The sequence below is a fragment of the Myiozetetes cayanensis genome, unplaced genomic scaffold (genome assembly GCF_022539395.1).
Source record: "Myiozetetes cayanensis isolate MyiCay16 unplaced genomic scaffold, myiCay2020 scf4, whole genome shotgun sequence".
Taxonomy (NCBI): Eukaryota; Metazoa; Chordata; class Aves; order Passeriformes; family Tyrannidae; genus Myiozetetes; species Myiozetetes cayanensis.
The window spans coordinates 54,901,236-54,920,277 of record NW_026087631.1 but is presented as its reverse complement, the minus strand read 5'-3'; the positions used below and the strand labels follow the sequence as shown (position 1 = coordinate 54,920,277).

The 19,042-nt window shown below is 44.6% G+C and overlaps 3 protein-coding genes across 4 annotated transcripts; 1 reads left to right on the top strand and 2 right to left on the bottom strand.

Moving 5' to 3' along the window:
* Positions 1 to 4,119: 4,119 nt before the first annotated feature.
* LOC126646862 (killer cell lectin-like receptor subfamily G member 1) lies at positions 4,120 to 7,114 on the bottom strand. 2 transcript variants are annotated; one of them, XM_050328534.1, is made up of 6 exons: positions 6,981 to 7,114; positions 6,199 to 6,297; positions 5,755 to 5,895; positions 5,181 to 5,335; positions 4,850 to 4,959; positions 4,120 to 4,428 (listed from the first exon to the last, which is right to left on the bottom strand). In XM_050328534.1, exons 1-6 carry the CDS (start codon positions 7,051 to 7,053, stop codon positions 4,260 to 4,262), a joined length of 747 nt encoding a protein of 248 aa, XP_050184491.1. In that variant the 5' UTR covers positions 7,054 to 7,114; the 3' UTR covers positions 4,120 to 4,259. The 2 variants fall into 2 exon arrangements, with proteins under 2 accessions (XP_050184491.1, XP_050184492.1); XM_050328535.1 differs by having other exon boundaries at positions 6,199 to 6,313; positions 6,981 to 7,085.
* Positions 7,115 to 9,638: 2,524 nt separating this feature from the next.
* On the top strand, positions 9,639 to 13,022 carry LOC126646868 (C-type lectin domain family 2 member B-like). The gene is made up of 5 exons (XM_050328543.1): positions 9,639 to 9,696; positions 10,958 to 11,056; positions 11,746 to 11,918; positions 12,253 to 12,359; positions 12,809 to 13,022. Exons 1-5 carry the CDS (start codon positions 9,639 to 9,641, stop codon positions 13,020 to 13,022), a joined length of 651 nt encoding a protein of 216 aa, XP_050184500.1.
* On the bottom strand, positions 12,041 to 15,960 carry LOC126646864 (butyrophilin subfamily 1 member A1-like). Its single transcript, XM_050328538.1, has 3 exons — positions 15,821 to 15,960; positions 14,711 to 14,813; positions 12,041 to 14,285 (listed from the first exon to the last, which is right to left on the bottom strand). Exons 2-3 carry the CDS (start codon positions 14,784 to 14,786, stop codon positions 13,774 to 13,776), a joined length of 588 nt encoding a protein of 195 aa, XP_050184495.1. The 5' UTR covers positions 14,787 to 14,813; positions 15,821 to 15,960; the 3' UTR covers positions 12,041 to 13,773.
* Between the last annotated feature and the right edge of the window lie 3,082 nt (positions 15,961 to 19,042).

The window sequence follows — 19,042 nt, the reverse complement described above, 5'->3', positions numbered from 1 at the left end:
TAAAAATGCAGGCAATTTGTTAAAATTGGTTATTGTTGTCTTATGGCAAATTAAAAATGTACTTTATGTTCCCTGTGTAATAAATATTGTTTGTACATTTTGTATTTATTTTTCAAAATCCTTTCATTTGGATCCCATTCTTCCCCTTTCTTCTTTGCTTTTAAGGGTTACTGTTATAATAAAGGGTAATTTGTGATGTCATTCCTGGTTCTAAAACATCAGTGACACTGGAGAAGGAGGTGCAAAGACCAAATTGATAGAATCTATTATTACCTCTACATAAAAGCCAAGGAAAAAATAAAAGGGGGGGGATATCTGAGTTAGTACAGAGAGTGCTCATCTTTTCATATGATTGCTTTCATGCAAGCTTTGTGGCTGTCACACTGTCAGGTATCTAGGTGCAGTGTGTAATGCTTGTTGTCCCCTGGGTGTAGCAGATTTTTTCTGCATGTGTCACGACAGAGAAGACTGTTCAGCAATAACTCTTTTTAAAAGAGATGAGACAATTTTAAATGGTGGCAAAGGATATAATAATCTCATCAGGATATTCTGGTCCTATAGAACCCCCTGTAGAACCTCTTTATTCTGTATAGTACCTACATATCTTTCATGACTCAAAGTACAGGTGCTTTCTTTGTTGTTGTTGTTGTCTGCAAAAATATCCGTCTTAAAGATTTTGCTTACTTTTTGTACAGTAGGGTATGTTGTCTTCTTTCAATTCTCTAAATTAAAAAAATATTCCGAAAAATAAAATGTATTCCTCAGGAGACAAACCAGTGCCTACCTACGTCCTTGCTACATTAGAAGCCAGATCTCATATGACAAAACTGACTAATAACTTCTTTCTACATGCCAAAAGTTCACAGAAGAGTCCCTGGTTATTGTAAAGCTGGGATCCATTAGAAAGGCAGACAAGAAATGTGACTAGAGGAAATGAAACCTGAAACAGAATTAAACATGTTAATCTCATTATTAGCTTTCTCTGAAAATTGTCAAGCTTGTACCATAGTTTTGTTTGGAGACGGGCAAACTGCGGGGTTTGTTTTCAGTCTAATTAGAAGTGAACATGTCCTCACCTCTGTAAAGACACAGAACTCATCCAAGTGAAGGCAGTAGCAACTATTATAGCAGAATATCCATTGTGATAAGCTTAGTGTCTCATTTCAGGAAGGCAAAACCCTGGCTGTAGTTTCTAAGCCAGATATTTGACAGTATAGCTTGCCTCCTGTGCTGGGAGCTTATGAAATATTTTCTGTCTCTGATTGTGTCACCTATACAGAGCAGTGCTGACCTCTTTCAGTCAGAACACAGTTAATGGGCTTCTGAAGAAAGAGAAGAACTAGAGATAAGTGTGGTGTAGGGCTCGAGAAGTCTTTGCTATGGTAACCCAGAATAGTTCATCTCCCTCATCCAAGTATGTATCTTGTTGTCATGGTAATCTGGGGTACTTCATTTCTTCCCATCCACATATGCAGAGTCCCAAGCACATTTTATCTCATGAGGGTAGCCCTGGATAGCACCCACCTTTGCATAGGCACCAATATAATGAACAGCTGCAGAACTCAGAATTCAGACCACAGTCCCCGCATTACTTCAGAGTTCACTAGTGACAAAAACAGGACTTTGCATAGGTTTGTAAGGCAAATCAGTTAATCAATGCAAGTTTTATTATCCACAGTTCTGTCCTTTGAGCTATACTTCCAAGCAGGGTTCCACTCTGTCAGGTCCCTCTATTTAATTAGTGTTGGTATACTGGGTTTCCCACCACGGCAACACCGCACTTTCATTAAAGCCAAAGCTTTCACTTGCTGAGTGCTGTACCTTGTCCCTGAGGGACTGGCATGTCCTTTTTGCTTGTAATATACAGATACTTATACTCTCAGTTAGTAGGACATGCTCTCATGGTTGGTTGGCCAAATTACACAATGTTTGTTTACTACATGCTGGCTCTATGGAACAAATACATGTCAAAAGGTATGGTGACTGTCAACACTACTGAGTGATGACACATTTGCTGAACAAACCTTGGAATGTTGTAATTTCATATAAATATTTTTTATTTCTGCAAGAGGATGATTAGAATATTTAGTTCTCTTCCCAATGAGGTGACCCTTTGTCATACTGAAAACAGTGAAAAATCGGCTCAACCAAGATTTAGTATGCTGTGTACAAACACATACATTATACATATTTTGTAAAATATGCATTATACTTGCATGACACCCTCTGTCACAGCTTTGGACATTCTCTACAACACAACCATGTAGTCTGCCTTCAAGCTTTTCAGTATTCTCCATCTCCAAAAATTTTCCCAGCATCAGGAGATGTTTACCAAGTAAAGCTTGCTTCAGGATTCTCTCTTTTTGTCTCTAAGCTGTGATCCAGGCAACTGGCTCCTCCCTTGATTACACCGTTCCCAAGATCAACATCCCCAGTTCTCCCAGTTTCTAGGAATAAAAATAAAAATCCCATTCTTCTGCTTTTTAGGACTGCCCAAATATCTCACTTGGCTTTCTCTTTTTTAGTTATCTTTTGGAATACCATTTCCCTCACCTGAATTTTTTCCATGTGTGCCCAGACACCTGTCTTGCTTTCCAAAGAAAATGCTATTATTTTTCTGAGGCTGAGGGCAATTGGACCATCAGTTAGGAAACCTGCAAGGCCCTGGAGCTTCACTGGCCATTGTAAGCACCATGGAAGAAGTGATAAGATCTGCGCTTGTGTCTCTATGCCAGCACCAGGACAGGAAACATGAAAGCAAAAACAATAAGATTCCAGCCCCAAACTGCACCCAGTGGTGTAGCCAGGAGCGGATACTTTGGGAAAAGCACCGTCTCTGTGTGGAGTAATGGACAGAGATGGAAAAGAAGAGGTGGGAAAGACAAGACTGGCTAAACTATGATGTTTCTTTGCTTTGCAGATTTTCATTATATGCTATAAAGTGAAGCAAACTACTGGCTTGCAAAGGGGGAATGGCATATAGTGGTGGACAGATAGCACAGCCTTCAACAGCAGGTTGGTCCCTCTGTCCATGTTGGGAACTTGGGGTCAGCACCTGGGTTAGGTCTCTCTCTTAGTATGGTTGGAAAGGTCCCGGGGGGACTGTTGCATTGCTGCTCCCAGCTTGAAGGGATTTCTTAGTGGATCTGAGAATGACCCATCCTGGGATGGGGACCTTCTCCTGACACTATGTCCAGACTGCTCCTGGCTTTTGATAGGAGGTTTGGGATGGACCAAGGACCGCACAGCAATCCCCTATTAGATACCCTCAGCAAAACACTACCCCTTCTCTCCTAGAGAGGAAATTGCAGCTTTTCTCAATGTTTTGCAGGTAGTTTCCTTCTGTTCTTCTCACTCTCCTAGGTTGAGCACAGCTTCCTTTGATAAATCCCTACATGGGAACCTATCACCAACACATAAGAATTTGTATTTTCATGAGACTTTCTGCCCAGAAAAGCTGGATGGCCATTGCTGCTGGAGCACTGCAGCAGCAAATCCTATTGATAATTTCTATGCTATTTTGAAAGCAGACTTTATCTAATAAAGTCACTCCAATGCATAAGCTATGCATTTGGGTTGAATTAATTTCAATGAATAGGTTTCTCTGCTTGACAAGAGTGTCAAAAAATGGTGGGGAGGGAATTCAGTAAAAACAACAAAACCAACCAACCAAATAAAAACCCAACCTGCCTCCAAAAAAAACTAAAAAAGCAAGTACACAAACAAAAGCCAAACCAATAAAAACAGTAGCAACTAATAATCCCAAACAAACAAAAGAAAAAAAAACAGAAAAAAAGTGCAAAAGACAACCCAAACCCTTCAAAAATCCCCAAAACCCAAGCAAAACTTGTCTGTCTGCATCAGTCTGTGTGCTGACACTCTCAGCAGTGCCTGGAGAGATGCATACAGGTAACTTCTGTCACTTAGGAAAGCTTTTTTGAGTTGAAATTTGCCATGTTTATATGTGAACCATGCTGTACCACCTGTGCTCTCATCTGAGTTATTTCACTAAATCAAGGCAAACCACTTTGATAAGCTTTTATTGATGTTGTACCTCTATCCTCTATCAACAATGTGCATGAGGCACAGGTTTTTCTGATTTCCCATTCAGGGTCTCATCTGTGCCTCCCAAGCTGGTCTTGATCCTTGTGGGAAGTGGATTTGCAAACCTTGAAATCCCCTGCAAAGAAATGATGATGAGGATGGGGCTGATTCTACCCCAGCATCTCATGGGATGGGTGTTTTGGGGTGGGCATGTGTCAGATGGAGGTATCATGTTTCTCCTCGCCTCCTGCTGTCATTGGGTAGAGCTGGAAAGGGTTTTTTTTGCAAACCCATTTGTGTTTGGTGTCACATCGATGAATCTCAAAGCCCTTGGCTTTCAGTGTCCCGCACCCTTCACCCATCTCCTTCAGGGAGGTGCCAAACCTGCAGAACAAAAATTACATTGCTCAAGAGGAGGAAATTTTCCTAGACTTGCAGAAAAGAAGGCGGGGGGTGGGGGGTGGGGGGAGGAGGTTCTCCTGCTCTTTTCCTGCACTGTCTCATCATACTGCACCATTTCACTGGTGGGTGTCCCGATCTGAGAGGAATTGGTGTGTGCAAAGTAAGATCTGTGAGGAGTGTTTGTGGAGCATGAGAAGCTGTGTTGCTGCATGGGTCTGATGGGAGCTGTAGGCTTACTGTGCTCTGCCATGGTACCCCAGCTTTTGGTCTGCAGAGCCTTGGGAGGGGGAATCTGAGACCATTGCATAGACTCCAATGTGTTGGAGAGATGGGTCAGGGCATGAACTGGGTCTGAAATGAAGCAAAGCTGCTTTTTATACAAACACGCTGAGGATACACTCACATTTTGGGGTTGAAGGGTGTGTCATCCACCCATCTCCACTCCTTCTGATGTGATCTTAATCCAATCCACACTGGTGCTGGGCTTTTGCCTGTAATAACCTTGATGTGCTCCTGGAAAATAGAGGTGACCAGTTGCTCCCAAAATCTCTCTGTGGATGGCTTTGTGGGGTGCAAAGCCATGGAGTAAATCTGATTTCCAAACTGATGAGACATGAATGTCCCCCATGATTTGAATGCTTTCCCAAATCCTCCTGCTGCTAGGCACTTTTTGCTTCTCTGCTGACCTAAAAAACAGGACTTTGGGGTCCTTTTCAAGCCTTCTCCCTGTTTACCCTTTCTTTCTTTTCCTGGAGCACCACCAGCTGAGAGTCTTGATTTTTGCAGCTTTTTGTGCCTTGAGTCCAGTTTCCCAATTCCTCAGAAAGCCAGTAGCATCTTTCCCCATGGAGCTGCCAGTCCTGGGGACACAGCTTGCAGTCAGCATAGGCTGCAAGAAAAGAAAAAGCCATGAGACACCCCAAAGGGTGGTCAAGGTCTTCCCCATCCATCAGCCGAAGGCATCCTGGCTCTTTTCCCATCCTTGAGTTTTTTCTCATCATTGTGGTTTTCCTGCTCAGCCACCAGAGAGAAGGATGATGACTACAGCTGGGTGACCACAAGGACAAAAGTGCCTGGTGAGGGGCAGGAAGGATGGTGAGGAACCTCCTCCCTTGGGCTGACCGTGCTTCCTTGCAGAGGAGGGATCAGCAAAAATTGCATGGAAAAGATAGTTCTTCCTGGCAACACTTTTCTTTGCCAAATAACCCTTGGTAGCCTTGCAGCCCCAAGGGCATCCTAGCAGGAAAATCCTTCCACAAACGTCTCATCTGAGCATTCCCATCTGAGGCAGGAGGAATGGAGGATTACCTGTGAGGCTCTCCACTTGGGCCTTGCAGAAATACCGCACCAGGGATGAAAACATGCATTGCTCCTTCTGGTTCCTTCCCTGGATCTCACCATCTGGCTGGGGAACTCTCATCACCACTGTCTGTGGAAAGCCCTGAAAAACTTGGAGTAGTGATTGGGGGTGAGAAGCTGCAGACATTTGGGGATAAAAGCCATGAACCCCACAAAACCAGGTTTCATTTTCTCGCACAGTTAATTAAACCAGCCTGAAAAACATGGCTTGTATCCTCCATCTTTGTTTAACAATAATGTTTTTAACTTAGAGCTTATTCTTAGTGGGTGATGTTCCATCTCTATGGGACAACCTTGTCCCCTCCAAAGGCTGAAATGCTTCAAATAAACCCTGATATCCCCTCTCAGGCTGCCTTCTGGGGTGTGAGATGTAGGTAAGAGCTGATTACTCACCCTGCACACTCAGCACCACCACCAGGACCAGCAGGATGAATTGTCCCAGCCCCCCGGCTTTGAGGAGGAGCCCATGCCACCATGGACAGGAGACAGGAGCTGAAAGAGGCCACATCTGCTTTAAAAAATGACACATGAAAAATCTGGGGTTTTACAGGAAAAAGAAAAAGCCCCTTTGTCAAGCTGGTGAGTTTGAGCAGAAGTTTACAACTTCTTTGCTTCCTCTAAAAAAGTAAATCACCACGGATAAGGTCTAGAGTGAGGGTATCACCCACTGGTGGTTTCTCAGGTGGTGGAGGGGCTGCAGGAACCTCAGGACCAGCTTTGGGCACCCAGTGACAGAGCTCGAGAGATCTGAAACCTTCTGAAATTGGCTTAATTTTAGAGCTCCCAGTAGAGCGGGGAGTCAGTGAGACACAGGTCTCCCCAGCCCTCATCTCCACCAGGATTCCATACAGGATCTCAGCAGCTTTCCTTCCCATTCAGATGTGTTGGCTTATGTTGGGCTTCTTGGACCCATTTTGCCTATAAAGTGAAGAGTCTCAGAAGCAAAAGTGTTCTACTGCCATATGTTTGTCAGCCTCCCCCATCCCCTTCTTGCTCTTTTTCCTCCTCTTTTCAAGCCAGAATCCCACCTTAGAAGACATTTAGCATATCTAATGTACTCCATAATCTTGAAAACCTCAACGTGGGGATGGAGAAGCAAGAAAACCCAAAAGTAAACAAACCCAAAAGTCTCCCCAAAGCTTGAAATAACAATTTTTCCCCAAAACAGGACTTACCATGATGTTTCTCAGCAGGAGAAGAACCATCTCCAAGATGCCTTAAATCAGCATAAACAATTTCCCCAGCCATGGCCACTCAGAAGGCAACAGGAGCAGCTGAAAAGTGACACTGTCCTTGGACAACCTTTTGCCTTGTGACCTATGTACTCATGCCTGCATCCGCCTCCAGGAAATGGTATTGACCAGGGCTTTTATCTGCTTTTTTTCCCTTTTTAGTACATATATATATATATATATATATATATATATATATATTCTATAGCCTTCCCTTGTAAATGGAAGGCAGTGAGGGAATGGGTGTCCTCCAGCCAGGAGGAGATGGTACATCTGGAGTAGGTGCCTGGAGGTGTAGAAACACCTATGGGTTTGATGGTTGTGTAAAACATCTGTGAAAGCATGCAGAAATTAATAAAAAATAATTTAATACAGCCTTTAAATAAGGTTTTTCAGGGTAAGGCTGAAGCATATCAGGGACTGGATCAGTGGGGCCACAGGCGGGTAATTAGATGAGGAGGAGGCAGGTGGCATTTGGTATTTCTTCTCCAAAATATGGACCGGGAGTAACTTGGGATGCGTTTTGCTCTGTGTGACTTTTTCTGCTCTTTTTGACACAATATTTGGCCTATGTTTTATCCTGTGTCAGAGAGATTCAATGTGGTCAGGGGTTGCTCAGCTCCTGTTCTCACTAGGAGGAGGTGAGAGTCTGGATTTTCTGCATGCTGTTACTGAATTTTACTGTTTTATTTTATTTCATTTTATTGCTTTATTTTATTTTGATTTTGAGTTTTCTCCTGCAAACCTGTCGCTCCCACTCCGATATGTCCTTTTACAAAACCATCCAGACTCATGTTTCCTACCACACTGGGGACACCTTGGCCACTGCATGGAACGATCACCAATTCCCAGCTTGTGCTGACCTTTTTCCCCTCCTTTTCTTCATTTTTTTAAGTGTTAACCCAGGTTTTGGCCAGTCCTGTAACACCCCCAAGCAGCACCCTTTTTGTAGAGCTAAAACCAATGTTTTTTTCCTGAGACACCCAAAAAACAGCAAGAAGAGAAGTAGAAATTTGCCCCAGTACCTGCCAGCAGCAAGAAATGGGATAAAAAGAGGGTAAACCCAGAGGTCCAAAGGTCCCAGAAGGAAAAGCATTGCACTGTTTTACTTTTTAATTAGTATTTTATTTTAATTTTCAATTTTTTATATATTTTTATTATCTCATGTTTATTTCTATTTTATTTTCCAACCACAGCCTCTATTACCCTCACAGAAAGTTTTTGTGGTCAGCTGCTGTCAGTCAGCTTTCATGCCCTCTGCAAAAGCAGCTGCTCCAGTGTGACCACTGATTACAAAAAACCCCTCAGAACTATAAAGTAAAGTAGGTTTTAGGGTAAAACCTTGCAGCTGGGTAGCTTAATTGCAAGAGTACTTATTTTTTATTTTTATTTAAAAAATGGTAAAATTGTCTGAAGGGGACTGCACTTCATCCCTGAAGTCCCTTCTGGGGTGCCTCAACATCCCAGGGCAGAGCAATCCCCAGCAGTGTTCACCAGAAAAAACAATTTTGGGTAACCTCTCCTCACCAGCTGAGAAAAAAAGCTGGAAATGCAGGAAAAGATGTTGGAGGGGATGCAGGGTGGAGCTGAAGGGGAACCCCTGGTTTGCTGGGTGGGCAGGCAGGTGGCCCTGGGGCAGGCAGCCTCATAACCCTGTAGGAGGTGCAGGAAAATCCCTGGGAAAAAAACTACAAAATAAACGAAAATAACTTTTTTTTCTTACTGTGCTTCTGTTTCTTTTCACTGAAGAAGGTTGAGCCTCAGCATCTGGCTTGTTCCCACCAGGTGAGGGGGCTTGGGGTGGGTGGGGGGACGGAGGGGAGGTGGTCTAAAGTTTTAATTTTGGGGACAGAGGGGAGGTGGTCTAAAGTTTTAATTTTGGGAAAGAATTTCAATTGCTTGGAGAAGTTTTAATTGCTGGAGAAAAGTTTAATTGGGGGAGAAAATTTTAATTGAGGAGAGAAAATTTGACTGTGGGGAGAAAACTTTAATTATAGGGAGAAATTTTTTTTTGTGGGCAGAAATTTCAATTAAGAGGGTTTTAATAGGGGGAGATTGTTTTAATTGGAAGGAGGAAACTTTAGTTTGAAGGACGAAACTTTAATTTTGGAGAGAAAATATTAACTGAGTGGAGAAGATATTAACTGGGGGAGAAAACTTTATTGGGGAGAAAGGTTTGAAGGGAGGAAACTTTAATTATGGGTAGAAAATTTTAATTGAAGATATTTCAATAGGGGAAGAAGATTTTAAATGAGAGAGAAAACTTTAATTGGGGGTGAAAGTTTGATTGTGGGGAGAAAACTTTAATTGCAGGAAGAAAAAATTAATTGAGGGGAGAAAAGTATTATTGAGGGGAGAAAACATTGGGGGAAGAAAACTTCAATGGAGGGAAGTTTGATTGGGGGAGAAAATTTTAATTGCAGGGAGTAGATTTTAATTGTGGGAGAAAACTTCAACTGGAGGAGAAAAGTTTCATTGCGGGGAAAAAGTTTTAAATATGGGAGAAAATTTTGAGTGCTGACAGCCTTTGTGGCACCTCTGACAGATGGAACTTTGCTTGGCAGGTGAAGCAGGAGCAGCTGTAGACGTGGAACCCCAAAAATGGAGGAAATGAGAGATTATTCCAGATTTTTGGGCACAGAAAGGAGCAAGAGGGCAGGTAACTGTAGGGCAATGAACTGAAGAATTGCTGGGTTTCTTTTTCTTTTTAATACTTCTGTAATTTGAGAACAAAGCCCAGATGAAGTAAGGTTGTAAGGGAGTGGGGAAAGCTTTTTCTAGCACTTCCCTGGAGGGAAAATTTTTGTCACTCAGCAGATGGAACATTTGCTCTAAACAGCCCCATTTCAGACACTGTGGGTTATTTTCATTTAGGATTAACCCTTCCTGAGGCACTCGAGTAACTGATTCTTTTGGGTATATTTTTTCCACAAATATTTCAATTTTCTGATTTATTTTGGATGAGAATAAAGAAATTTTTGAAGACCCTAACTGTTAAAAGGCCCCAGAAAGAAGTTTGGTCTTTAAATGCAACTTGGACACATCAGAAATATATTTATTAATTTCTTCTTTCCCTTCAACACTGCCCTCTTTCAGGTCTCCTGATTTTGCTCCCATCTCTATCATCCTCTTGGTCCACAATAACGTAAAAAAGTGGCTTTGGGAGTCTTTTCCATTATCTCAATCTATTCAACCAGGGACTAAGATTTTTGGGGATTTTTTTTTAATTTAGTACATTTGTTGATTTTTCTTATTTGTTGATTTTTTTGTTGATATTTTTCTTTTATATATATGTTTTTGTTAATTACCTGATATATTTGGTTTCTGACTTACTTTCTAATAACATTTTTCCAGGAGGAAGAGGGGAAAGGAGACTTTGTCCCATGAGATTTGGTTCATGTCATAGATGGGGACAAAAAGGAAAAAGCTTAAACCAAAAATGGAGGTAGTCCCACTGGGTGAAACCACTTAGATTTTTAGGTAAAACTGCTAGGAAACAGATTTTTCTTTGCTCAAAGTGAAGGGAAAGAGCATATTCTGGATCACAGGACCCAGAGATGGAGGACATCCATGACTTGGATAATTTTCAAGACTCAAAGTGTCTCAGTTAAGTTAGAGAAAAAAACTCCACTGAACTTTAACAAAGACGTAGAACCCAAAAATTAAAGCATGATTTTAATTATGGTGCATTTCAGGAGTTTCAGGCTGGAGCTGTGGAGGAGACTCCCCATAGAGTTCCCATTAAAAAAAAAAAAGAATTATTCCATGTGGAGAAGAATTTTTTTATATTTCTCACCCAAAATGACACCAAGTCCCCCTGGCATGGGGAAGAGACCAACCTGTCATCATCTGGGCATGACCTGGAACATGTTGCTCCCTTGAGAACCTTGCAGAGGCACTGAAGGTCTGTTCTCCTGCAGGTCACAGCCTGGAGATGAGGCCGGAGGCACGTGTTGCCTGCCAGGTGATGCTGGCAGCACTCTTCACAGCTCTGCTCGTCACAGCCATCACTTTTGCAGGTGAATGTCAAGGTTTAATATGAGGAGGAATGTCTCTGAGATATTTTGGGTTGTTGCATATGTGCCAGATCTACCTCCACTTCTGTGGAAGACAGAGCCCATCCAAGCTGCTGTCCTCTCCAGGAGAGGGACATTTCAGAGCAGCCTTTCTACAGAAGAGCAAACTCATCCCCTTGGTGTAGGAGCTGATGTTATCTAGAAATCCGTAGAAAATCAACAGGAAGAGCCATTTCATACACACAGCCAGCCACTCAAAAGTATGAGAGGAATGGTCCTAGAGGTGTTGGCATGAGTCCTACCAAGCTGAGAAGTCTCCAGGAATAGGAGAATTTCTTTTCTGTCATTTTCACTACATTTGTATTAATGATAGAAAGAAATACCCAAGGGCATATTTAGGGATAGGACTATTCTGAAATTCCTCTTAAAACTGTGGTTTTCTGAAGGCTAGCACCCTGTTTCTTTCTTTGAAGGTGCATCAGTCATGTTTCTTGGCCAACATCACAAGCTGGGCCATGATGTGAGCTTATTTTCTCCCACAGTTTCTCTTCGTATCTTAATTTTTTCCTTTAACTCAATGTTGAGGCAGATGCAAGGCCTTCAAAGACCATGGGGTGGAGGATGACCTCCCCACTCGAGAGAGGCAAGGGGAAGGTGCTTCTCCTTAACAGTGTTCTATTTTTTAATGACAGTGCAGGCTTTTCAGCCTCATCCCCAGCCCTACCTTCAGTGCCCCTTCGACTGGATCAGATATAGAGGTAAATGCTACCATTTTTCGGAGACTGAGGGGAACTGGACATCCAGCCAGAAAAACTGCTCAGCACTTGGTGCTTCCTTGGCTGTGCTGGACAGCATGGAGGACTTGGTAAGGAGACAAGAGGACACGCTTAGCATTAGGAAAAAAAAAAACCCAAGACAACATATTTGACACCTCATGGTTTCTTTGACTGGTCTTTCAGGATCTTCCTTGGAGATCTGGGGCAAGAACTTGGGGAAGAGGGTTTTCTTGAGGGTTGGTCATCATGGGTCTCTTCAAATTCCTCACCAAAGCCAACGGCTGCCAACTGTAGCTAGATGACACATTTTTTTAGCAGATTGAAAGGTTCAAGCCCCAAAGAAGCCCTAGAGAAGCACAAGCAACTGGTAAAATGGAGATTTTTGGCTGGAAGGAGGTAAAAACCTTTTTTTCTCTATTTTAGAGCTTTGTGATGAGATATAAAGGCATCTCAGAGCATTGGGTTGGCCTTTTGCGGAAAGATGAGAAGCAGCCATGGCAATGGGTGAACCACTCACTTTTATTGCACTTGTGAGTCTGTATTTTTCATCATTACATTGTTGGTTGATGTTTCCCCAGCTACAAAATGTGTATTTCTTCTGGCACTTGAGGTGCATCCAGAGGTAGTAAAGGGACAGTGATGTTTGGAAAGGGCAACGCTGCACCTTGTTTCTTGCCTTGACCTAAGATATGGGAGTGGTGTGTTTGGTGAGAAAATACTGAGATTTTTTTATTAGAAGTTCTTTTTTTTCTTGCAAAGCTTTGGATTTCTTATTAGAAATAATAATAAGTCAGCATCAGTGTTGGCATATTGATGCTGAATTATTTCTACTCCTATATAAGAAATATATATTGGTATTTTGGCATGTTGATGCCCACAAGGATGCCTGAGAACTGAAATGGGGGGAAACCTACGTGTGACTTTTCTCCTTTTTCCTGCTGAGCCTGTCTCAGGGGGATTGTCTCCTCTGTCCTTCCAGGTTTCAAATCCGTGGTGGTGGGCTCTGCGCTTACCTGGATGACAAGGGGCTCAGCTCCTCCCGCTGCGGCACTGAGAGGAGCTGGATTTGTAATAAACCTGAGCTGCAGAGCTCAGGCAAGGGCAATGGGATGAGATGGGCTAAAAACCTCTGTGTCAGCTCCTTGGGTGCTGCAGGGAGGTCTTCTCACACCCAGATACCTGCTGCACCATGAAAGAAGACCTCAAAAAGGCTTCCAATCCCCTGGGTGAGGGGTTCTTGAGGGTACCAGGGGACCAACAAAGTGTTGGTGGGAAAGGGCAACCTTTGGAGGCCCATGTAGGGCAGTCCTATGGGTTCCTGGGGGCTAGGGCAGCCTTAGGGGGTCTTTTTAGGTCTAGGGCAATTTGGTGAGAGGTCAAATGCAGACATCTCCTGCTTGTTAGAAAAAAAATTTATTATATTTGGAGCACATTTATATCAATTGCATGTTAATTGCTTAGAAATACATTCCAAGCATGGAAAGAGTGGGGGAAGTGAGTGCGAGCACATCCTTGTGATGACAAAATCAGTTTTAAAATGAGGCAGCAGCTGGCATTAATGCAAAGCCTACAAAAATTAAGATTTTTAATCTACATTGGAAGCCTGGCCAGTGATGGGCATTGAGGTCAGTAAAGGAATTATCAGAGAAGGCTATCTGGGAAAAAAAGTCAAGTTTTCAGGTCAAAACCAGTTCAGTGAATCCCAGCTCATGTTAGGAAGCTTTGAATGAATTTAATGACAGTGGCTTTGAGATGAGACCAACTGTGCTGAGCTCAGACTCAAAATCCCTGGACATAACCCAAAATAAAGACATCTAAGATGAAGGTAGGACCATGAGTTGAGGTGGAAATGACTCCAAGACCTGGAATAGAAGACTTGAAGAGCATCAAGGAGCATTTCAACCACCATGGTGCAACCAGCTTTGGAAGGATCTCGTCAGTGCATCAGCCCTTGGGGGACAGTTTGATGGTTGAGAGGAGGACACAGAAGTAGGGGAAGACCTTCTCCCCACTGAAGGAAGCTACAGGGAAGGTGAAGATGCACTGGCGGCTGCCAATGGCATAGAAGGAGACCTGTCCCACCTCGTAGTCCAGGTAGACTCCAATCTCCCCATTAAGGAGCGGGATGGAGGTGTTGGATGGAGCTGTGAGGGCAACACAGAGCTCATCATACTTCTGCAAGCCCCAAATCTCAGTGCTGGGCTTGAAGAGGACCCGGCCTTTCCTCTGAACCGACTCACGGGCCACCCCCACAGCCCAGAAGCGCCCATTGGCCTCTACCTCCCAGTAGTGGCGGCCCGAGGTGAAGCCCTCGCTGCCCAGCATGCACGGATCTGTGTCAAACCGGCCGGGACCCTCCGGCCACCGGCGCTGAGGCCTGCCCCAGGTGGCCTCCTTGAGGTCCTCGGAGAGGATCACCTCAGGACCCACTGTGGCTGGATCCAGGGTCACATCCACTGAAAAGCAAAACAGAGGAGGGATCAGAAGCCACATTTAAGTGTAGAGGAGGCACCCAAAAACCTGACCCAAAAGTCACTGCTGACTTTTCAAGGAGAAAGGGAGAGAAGGGTTGAGGTTGGAGATGGAGGAGTGAAGAGGTGGAGGTTGGAGATGGAGGTTATCCAGCTGAGGCTGGAGATAGAGAAGTCAAGAAAGGGAGGCTCTCCAGTTGAGGTTGTAGAAGGAAGAGACAAAATATGGATGCTGGAGATGGAGGATCTCTGGGCCAGGTTGGAGATGGAGGAGTCAAGACATGGAGGTTGGAGATGGAGAACCCAGGGAGACAGAAGGTGGAGCTGGAGAATCTCCAACTCATTAGACATCTCATTTGATGCAGCCCAGAAAACACCAGGAATTAGTACTTTGCTCCTGCTTTGATTACCTTCAAACTGTTTGGCAGTGTGGTAGTCCAGGGCAAGGTCCAGTGTGCATGGCCGTGGTTTGAGGAAGAAAGCCATTATGCCTGCAGTGTCCTCCCCTTCTGGCTGGAGGCAAGAGAAAGATAAAGAAAGAAAAAAAGAATAAAGTCAAATTATTATCCTACGAACAGGCACATATCAGCTTTCTGCCCATTTTTATGTCAGGAAATGGGCTCAACCACCACATTTAATCAAAATACTTCAAGAAAATGCCAATTTTTTTCACTAACAGTTGTAACAGAGCTTGGTTCATTTATGGAAAGACCCATGGAGATAGGTTAAATCAATTAATTTCCCAATGACTATGAAGGGAACGTGAGGAGCACATTTGGATGGACCCATCTACCTTGTAGATATTATTATAACCCAAAACCCCATTTCTGTTTTCTGTTTCTTCATGTGGTGGCTCAGGGCTGAACCTATCTTAAATACATCTCTGCCTCCACCATTCATCAACCAAATCTGACAAGGTTTGTTTGAGCGAGGAAACTTCTTAAAATTGAGATAAGCCACGTCTACCTATCACGTCCAGAGAAATCCTCTGAGGGGGGAGAAATTTCCTGCTGGCCCCCAAGAAAATGTGTGAAGGGGAGATAAGAGCTGGCACTGAAGGGCCTAAAATCCATCCTCCAGAACCCAGTGTGGGGCTTTGTATGCAAAGGGGCCTGCAAATGAGTAATAAAGCCCAAGAAGAGTTGAATAAACCACACTGTAATGGTTGAAAATGAAAAGGTTGTTTCATTTCCTTTGCTGTTTGTTTCCTCAGCAAATCTGCAGAAAGGGGGATTAAAGCAGCAGGGGGATGAGTAAAAGTGGGGAAAAGGTAAGAAAATCACCCTTAAATAAAGATAAAAACAGGGGCCATCCTGTTTCTCACCCAGATTTCCCCAGATGGATTATTACAAGCAAATATCACCATGACCCTCCACTGCAAAACATCATGAAATCTGAAACAAAGACCCGGAGGTCAAAGCAAGGGTAAATCCACTTTTCTTCCTGTGTTAACGGGATGGCAAGAAAGCTCAAAATCCCCTTTTTTCCCAATAAGACAGCAGGTTGATGTAACCACCTACCGGCACTGCAAGTTCCCCCCTCTCTTAAACCTCTTTGGTGTTTTCCTTGGTGTCACTGGTGCTGCTTTTGGGTTGCTTTTCCTCCACTGGCTGCTTCTCCACTGGGTTTGTTTCCACTTGGAATTCTTTTCTACCCTCTCTGGCACAGGCTCAGCCAAAGCTCTGTCCTGTCTCTGCCTCTGCCAGGTTTTATTGCCAAGAAGGGAGGAGTCCTCCTATCTCTCACCTCCAGATGGGGCCATGACGTGCTTGGACACCTCTTGCACCCTCTGATTGCACCTTTTTCCCCCATTTCAGGGCCGTTTACTTTCTGGATGCAGGCGCTGCAGAGGGAAAGGAGGAAAATTAAGACAGTGCAAAAAAAAAATGCATTATTGCACGTCACCACTAGGAAGAAATTGGTTACATTTTGCCCCCTAGTGGCCCAAATCTGAGTGTGACCCCTTCTGCACAATGGAGCTGAACAAGGCAAAGCAGGGACAAGGCTGAGAGCAGCTTCCAGGTGAGGGATGAGACAGCAATGCCTAGAAATGAGACAATCTGGGAGAAATAAAACATCTTTAAAGACAGCTGTGGGTGAGGAAATTGATTTTCCCACTGCGGCAGGTTGTGCTGGGAGCTGAGCGCAGGAGCACCCAAGGGCAGTTCAAGGGCAGGCAGCTTCACCCATTGCCACTGCCAACCCTCAGCATTCCCTTCTCCTCACTGGAAGGGCAGTGAGGCCACAGCAGTGGCACAAAACCTGCATGCTGAGACCAGCCACAACTTCCTCTCTCGGTGCTGAAGAGACAAAACCCCTCGGGGTTGCATGGCTGCTGGAGGCAATGGGTGAACCGCCACAGACTGTGGTCATGAAGATTTTTGAGGGGCCTGCAGAGACCTGCGAGATGAGATCAGCCTCCTAAGACTTATCAGGCTTTGCTCCCTCCCTTCCCTCCCCTTTTCTCCCTTTCCCCCTCCTTCCCTGAAAAAAGATGCAAAATGAAAATATTTTAATTTCTTGGTGGGAAAGCAAAGCTCCAGTGCCTGGTTCTTGTCATGGGAGAAACATAAAGCAAGTTGATCCCTGCTTTCCAGGGAAGGGAGCACAGGGGCTTTTTTTGAAGATTATTAGCTTTCCTCCCCCAAATAATTTAAGATTTTAAAGGCGGAATTATACAAATGATCTGGGCTGATCACTTACACTTTTTTTATAATAATTTTTTACTTTTTTTATATTCAGGAGAAAATCCAGTCCCACATACAATCTCTAAGGAAGGTGTTGGCAGAGTTTCTAGGCTGGAGAGCGAGCAGAGAAGTGGCACTGGGGCTACCTGCTACAGGGGGCCTCTTGGTGTTTTGGCAACCCAAATGTGTATTTATTTTTCCCCCAAGCCCTGTGGAAGAAACATACAGGGAGTACCCATACATCCATGAGGTATCCCAGTGCCCTGCAAAGCCTCATACCCGGCTAGAGTGGTTGGTGCAGATCCTTGGCAGGTTTGACCACCTCCATGTGCAGGTGCTTATTATCCACATTTTAAATCACTGCATTTTCATGACATTGCTCATTATCATCCAAGACTGCATCCTAAAGGGAAATTTGTTAATATGGAATTAACCCTCCCCCATGCTTTCCAGGGCCTGATGTGGTTTTGGACAGAATATAAACAGGAATGACAACAGTGAAGGAGAAAGAAGGAAAACCATGGGCTGAAGTTCTTAATTATGCTGCAGTTGCTAATTAGCCACATCCTTAGCCCCAGTGTTACAGCCCCCCAGCTCCAGCCACAGTGGTTTTGTCCTTTAGCTTGAAATGGAAAATTCAGCTCTGGGCTTACACAGGGGTTTTCTGTCTCCTCCAGGAGACGAGCAAGGCTGAGTGGCTTGGCATCAAGGCCGAGTTCAAGCGGCTGTGCCAGCTGCTGGTGGAGTAGGAGTGGGTTATGCTGGGGTGGCTGGCAGAGCTGAACGATGCCTTCACAGCTGCCCAGGCCAAAAAATCCTCGTGAGTGGCTGAGGGGATCACACAGCTCCATGGGCTCATTTGGCAGCTGGAGGCCAAGCACTTGCCCCAGGTGAGAGCCCTCCTTACCCAGAAGCCCTTCCAAAGTGCTGCCTATGAGATCCTGACTACATCCCCCACCCCTTTATCCCCCCTTTTTATTTTTAGGATGTTGGGGTCATCCCAAGCAGGTATGTGGAAACTGCTCAATTCCCCCCCTTGTCACCCCACCTGTGGAGAGGGGCTCAAATATCCCTCGCGTGATATCTATCCCTGTCATTTATCTTCCCACTTGGAGTGAAATGAAGCTTCACTTCCCTTATGGGCTCCCCACGGAGCTTGAAAAGAGCCTGAGCTTCTGCTGCTGCTCTGCAGGAGGCCCTGGAGGAGTTCAGAGGTGTTTGGGGAGAATTCTCCTATTTCAGGAGAATTTGGAGGCATTTGGGGAGGAATGCAGAGATATTTGGGATAATTCAGTTATTTTTGTCATAACTCAGAGATATTTGATGGGAACTCAGAATTATTTTGGAAGGAATTCAGTTGTATTTTGGGATAATTCAGTTATCTGGGGAGAAGCCAGGAGGAAGAGGAGGTTGTCCAAGGGAAGGCCAGCAGGAGGCTCAGCACCCACTCACTGCTCATGTCCTTCCCTCCTCCCAGGCATGGGTGCCTGCATGAGTCTCCCTGCAGCGAAGGCAACCCTGGAGCCTGGCATGGCTCCTCTCCCACAGCTCTTGGCAGACAGAAAAAGCATGTGGTGGGATGAGGAGGAGAAGCAGGATGAGGCTGGAGAAGCCCAGCGAGGCCAGGAGCCAGCTGGCACCCAACAGGGGGTCACCGCCGGGAGATGCAGGACACAGATGCAGTAGCTGGACTCTGAAAGATGCTGCCACAGCCCAGAGCCCCGGGTGCTGCCTGTGTTCCCCGGGACACAAATGGTTTCCTGTCGAGCTTCCCTCCCAGCTCAGATCTTGCCACAGAACAAGATCTGTTCTGCCCCAAATTTACTGCCAGCAGTTACTCTGCTGCTTTAACGAGCAAGTGGTCTTGCGCTGCTGCTCAACATGAAGGCCATGAAATAAAAAAATAGGAAAAAAAGAATCCAAAATTTTTTTTATGAGTGCGTGCATAGGATAGATATTACGGCATTTATTGCTTCCGCGGGCTAGGGAGACGGCAGCAGGATACACAGGTCCAGGTCCTTCGGTGCCCAGTTGCAGACCTGTCCCGGTGCCTAA

Coding starts and splice junctions, on each gene's coding strand:
- LOC126646862 (XM_050328534.1), bottom strand. CDS start 7,053: ATGGCTGGGGAAATTGTTTATGCTGATTTAAGGCATCTTGGAGATGGT. Junction 5,336..5,754: donor CCAAGTGGAGAGCCTCACAG/GTAATCCTCCAT, acceptor CTTTTCTTGCAG/CCTATGCTGACTGCAAGCTG. Junction 4,429..4,849: donor ACACCCTTCAACCCCAAAAT/GTGAGTGTATCC, acceptor TTTGTTCTGCAG/GTTTGGCACCTCCCTGAAGG.
- LOC126646868 (XM_050328543.1), top strand. CDS start 9,639: ATGGAGGAAATGAGAGATTATTCCAGATTTTTGGGCACAGAAAGGAGC. Junction 11,057..11,745: donor CACAGCCATCACTTTTGCAG/GTGAATGTCAAG, acceptor TTTTAATGACAG/TGCAGGCTTTTCAGCCTCAT. Junction 12,360..12,808: donor CACTCACTTTTATTGCACTT/GTGAGTCTGTAT, acceptor CTGTCCTTCCAG/GTTTCAAATCCGTGGTGGTG.
- LOC126646864 (XM_050328538.1), bottom strand. CDS start 14,786: ATGGCTTTCTTCCTCAAACCACGGCCATGCACACTGGACCTTGCCCTG. Junction 14,286..14,710: donor CACTGCCAAACAGTTTGAAG/GTAATCAAAGCA, acceptor TTTGCTTTTCAG/TGGATGTGACCCTGGATCCA.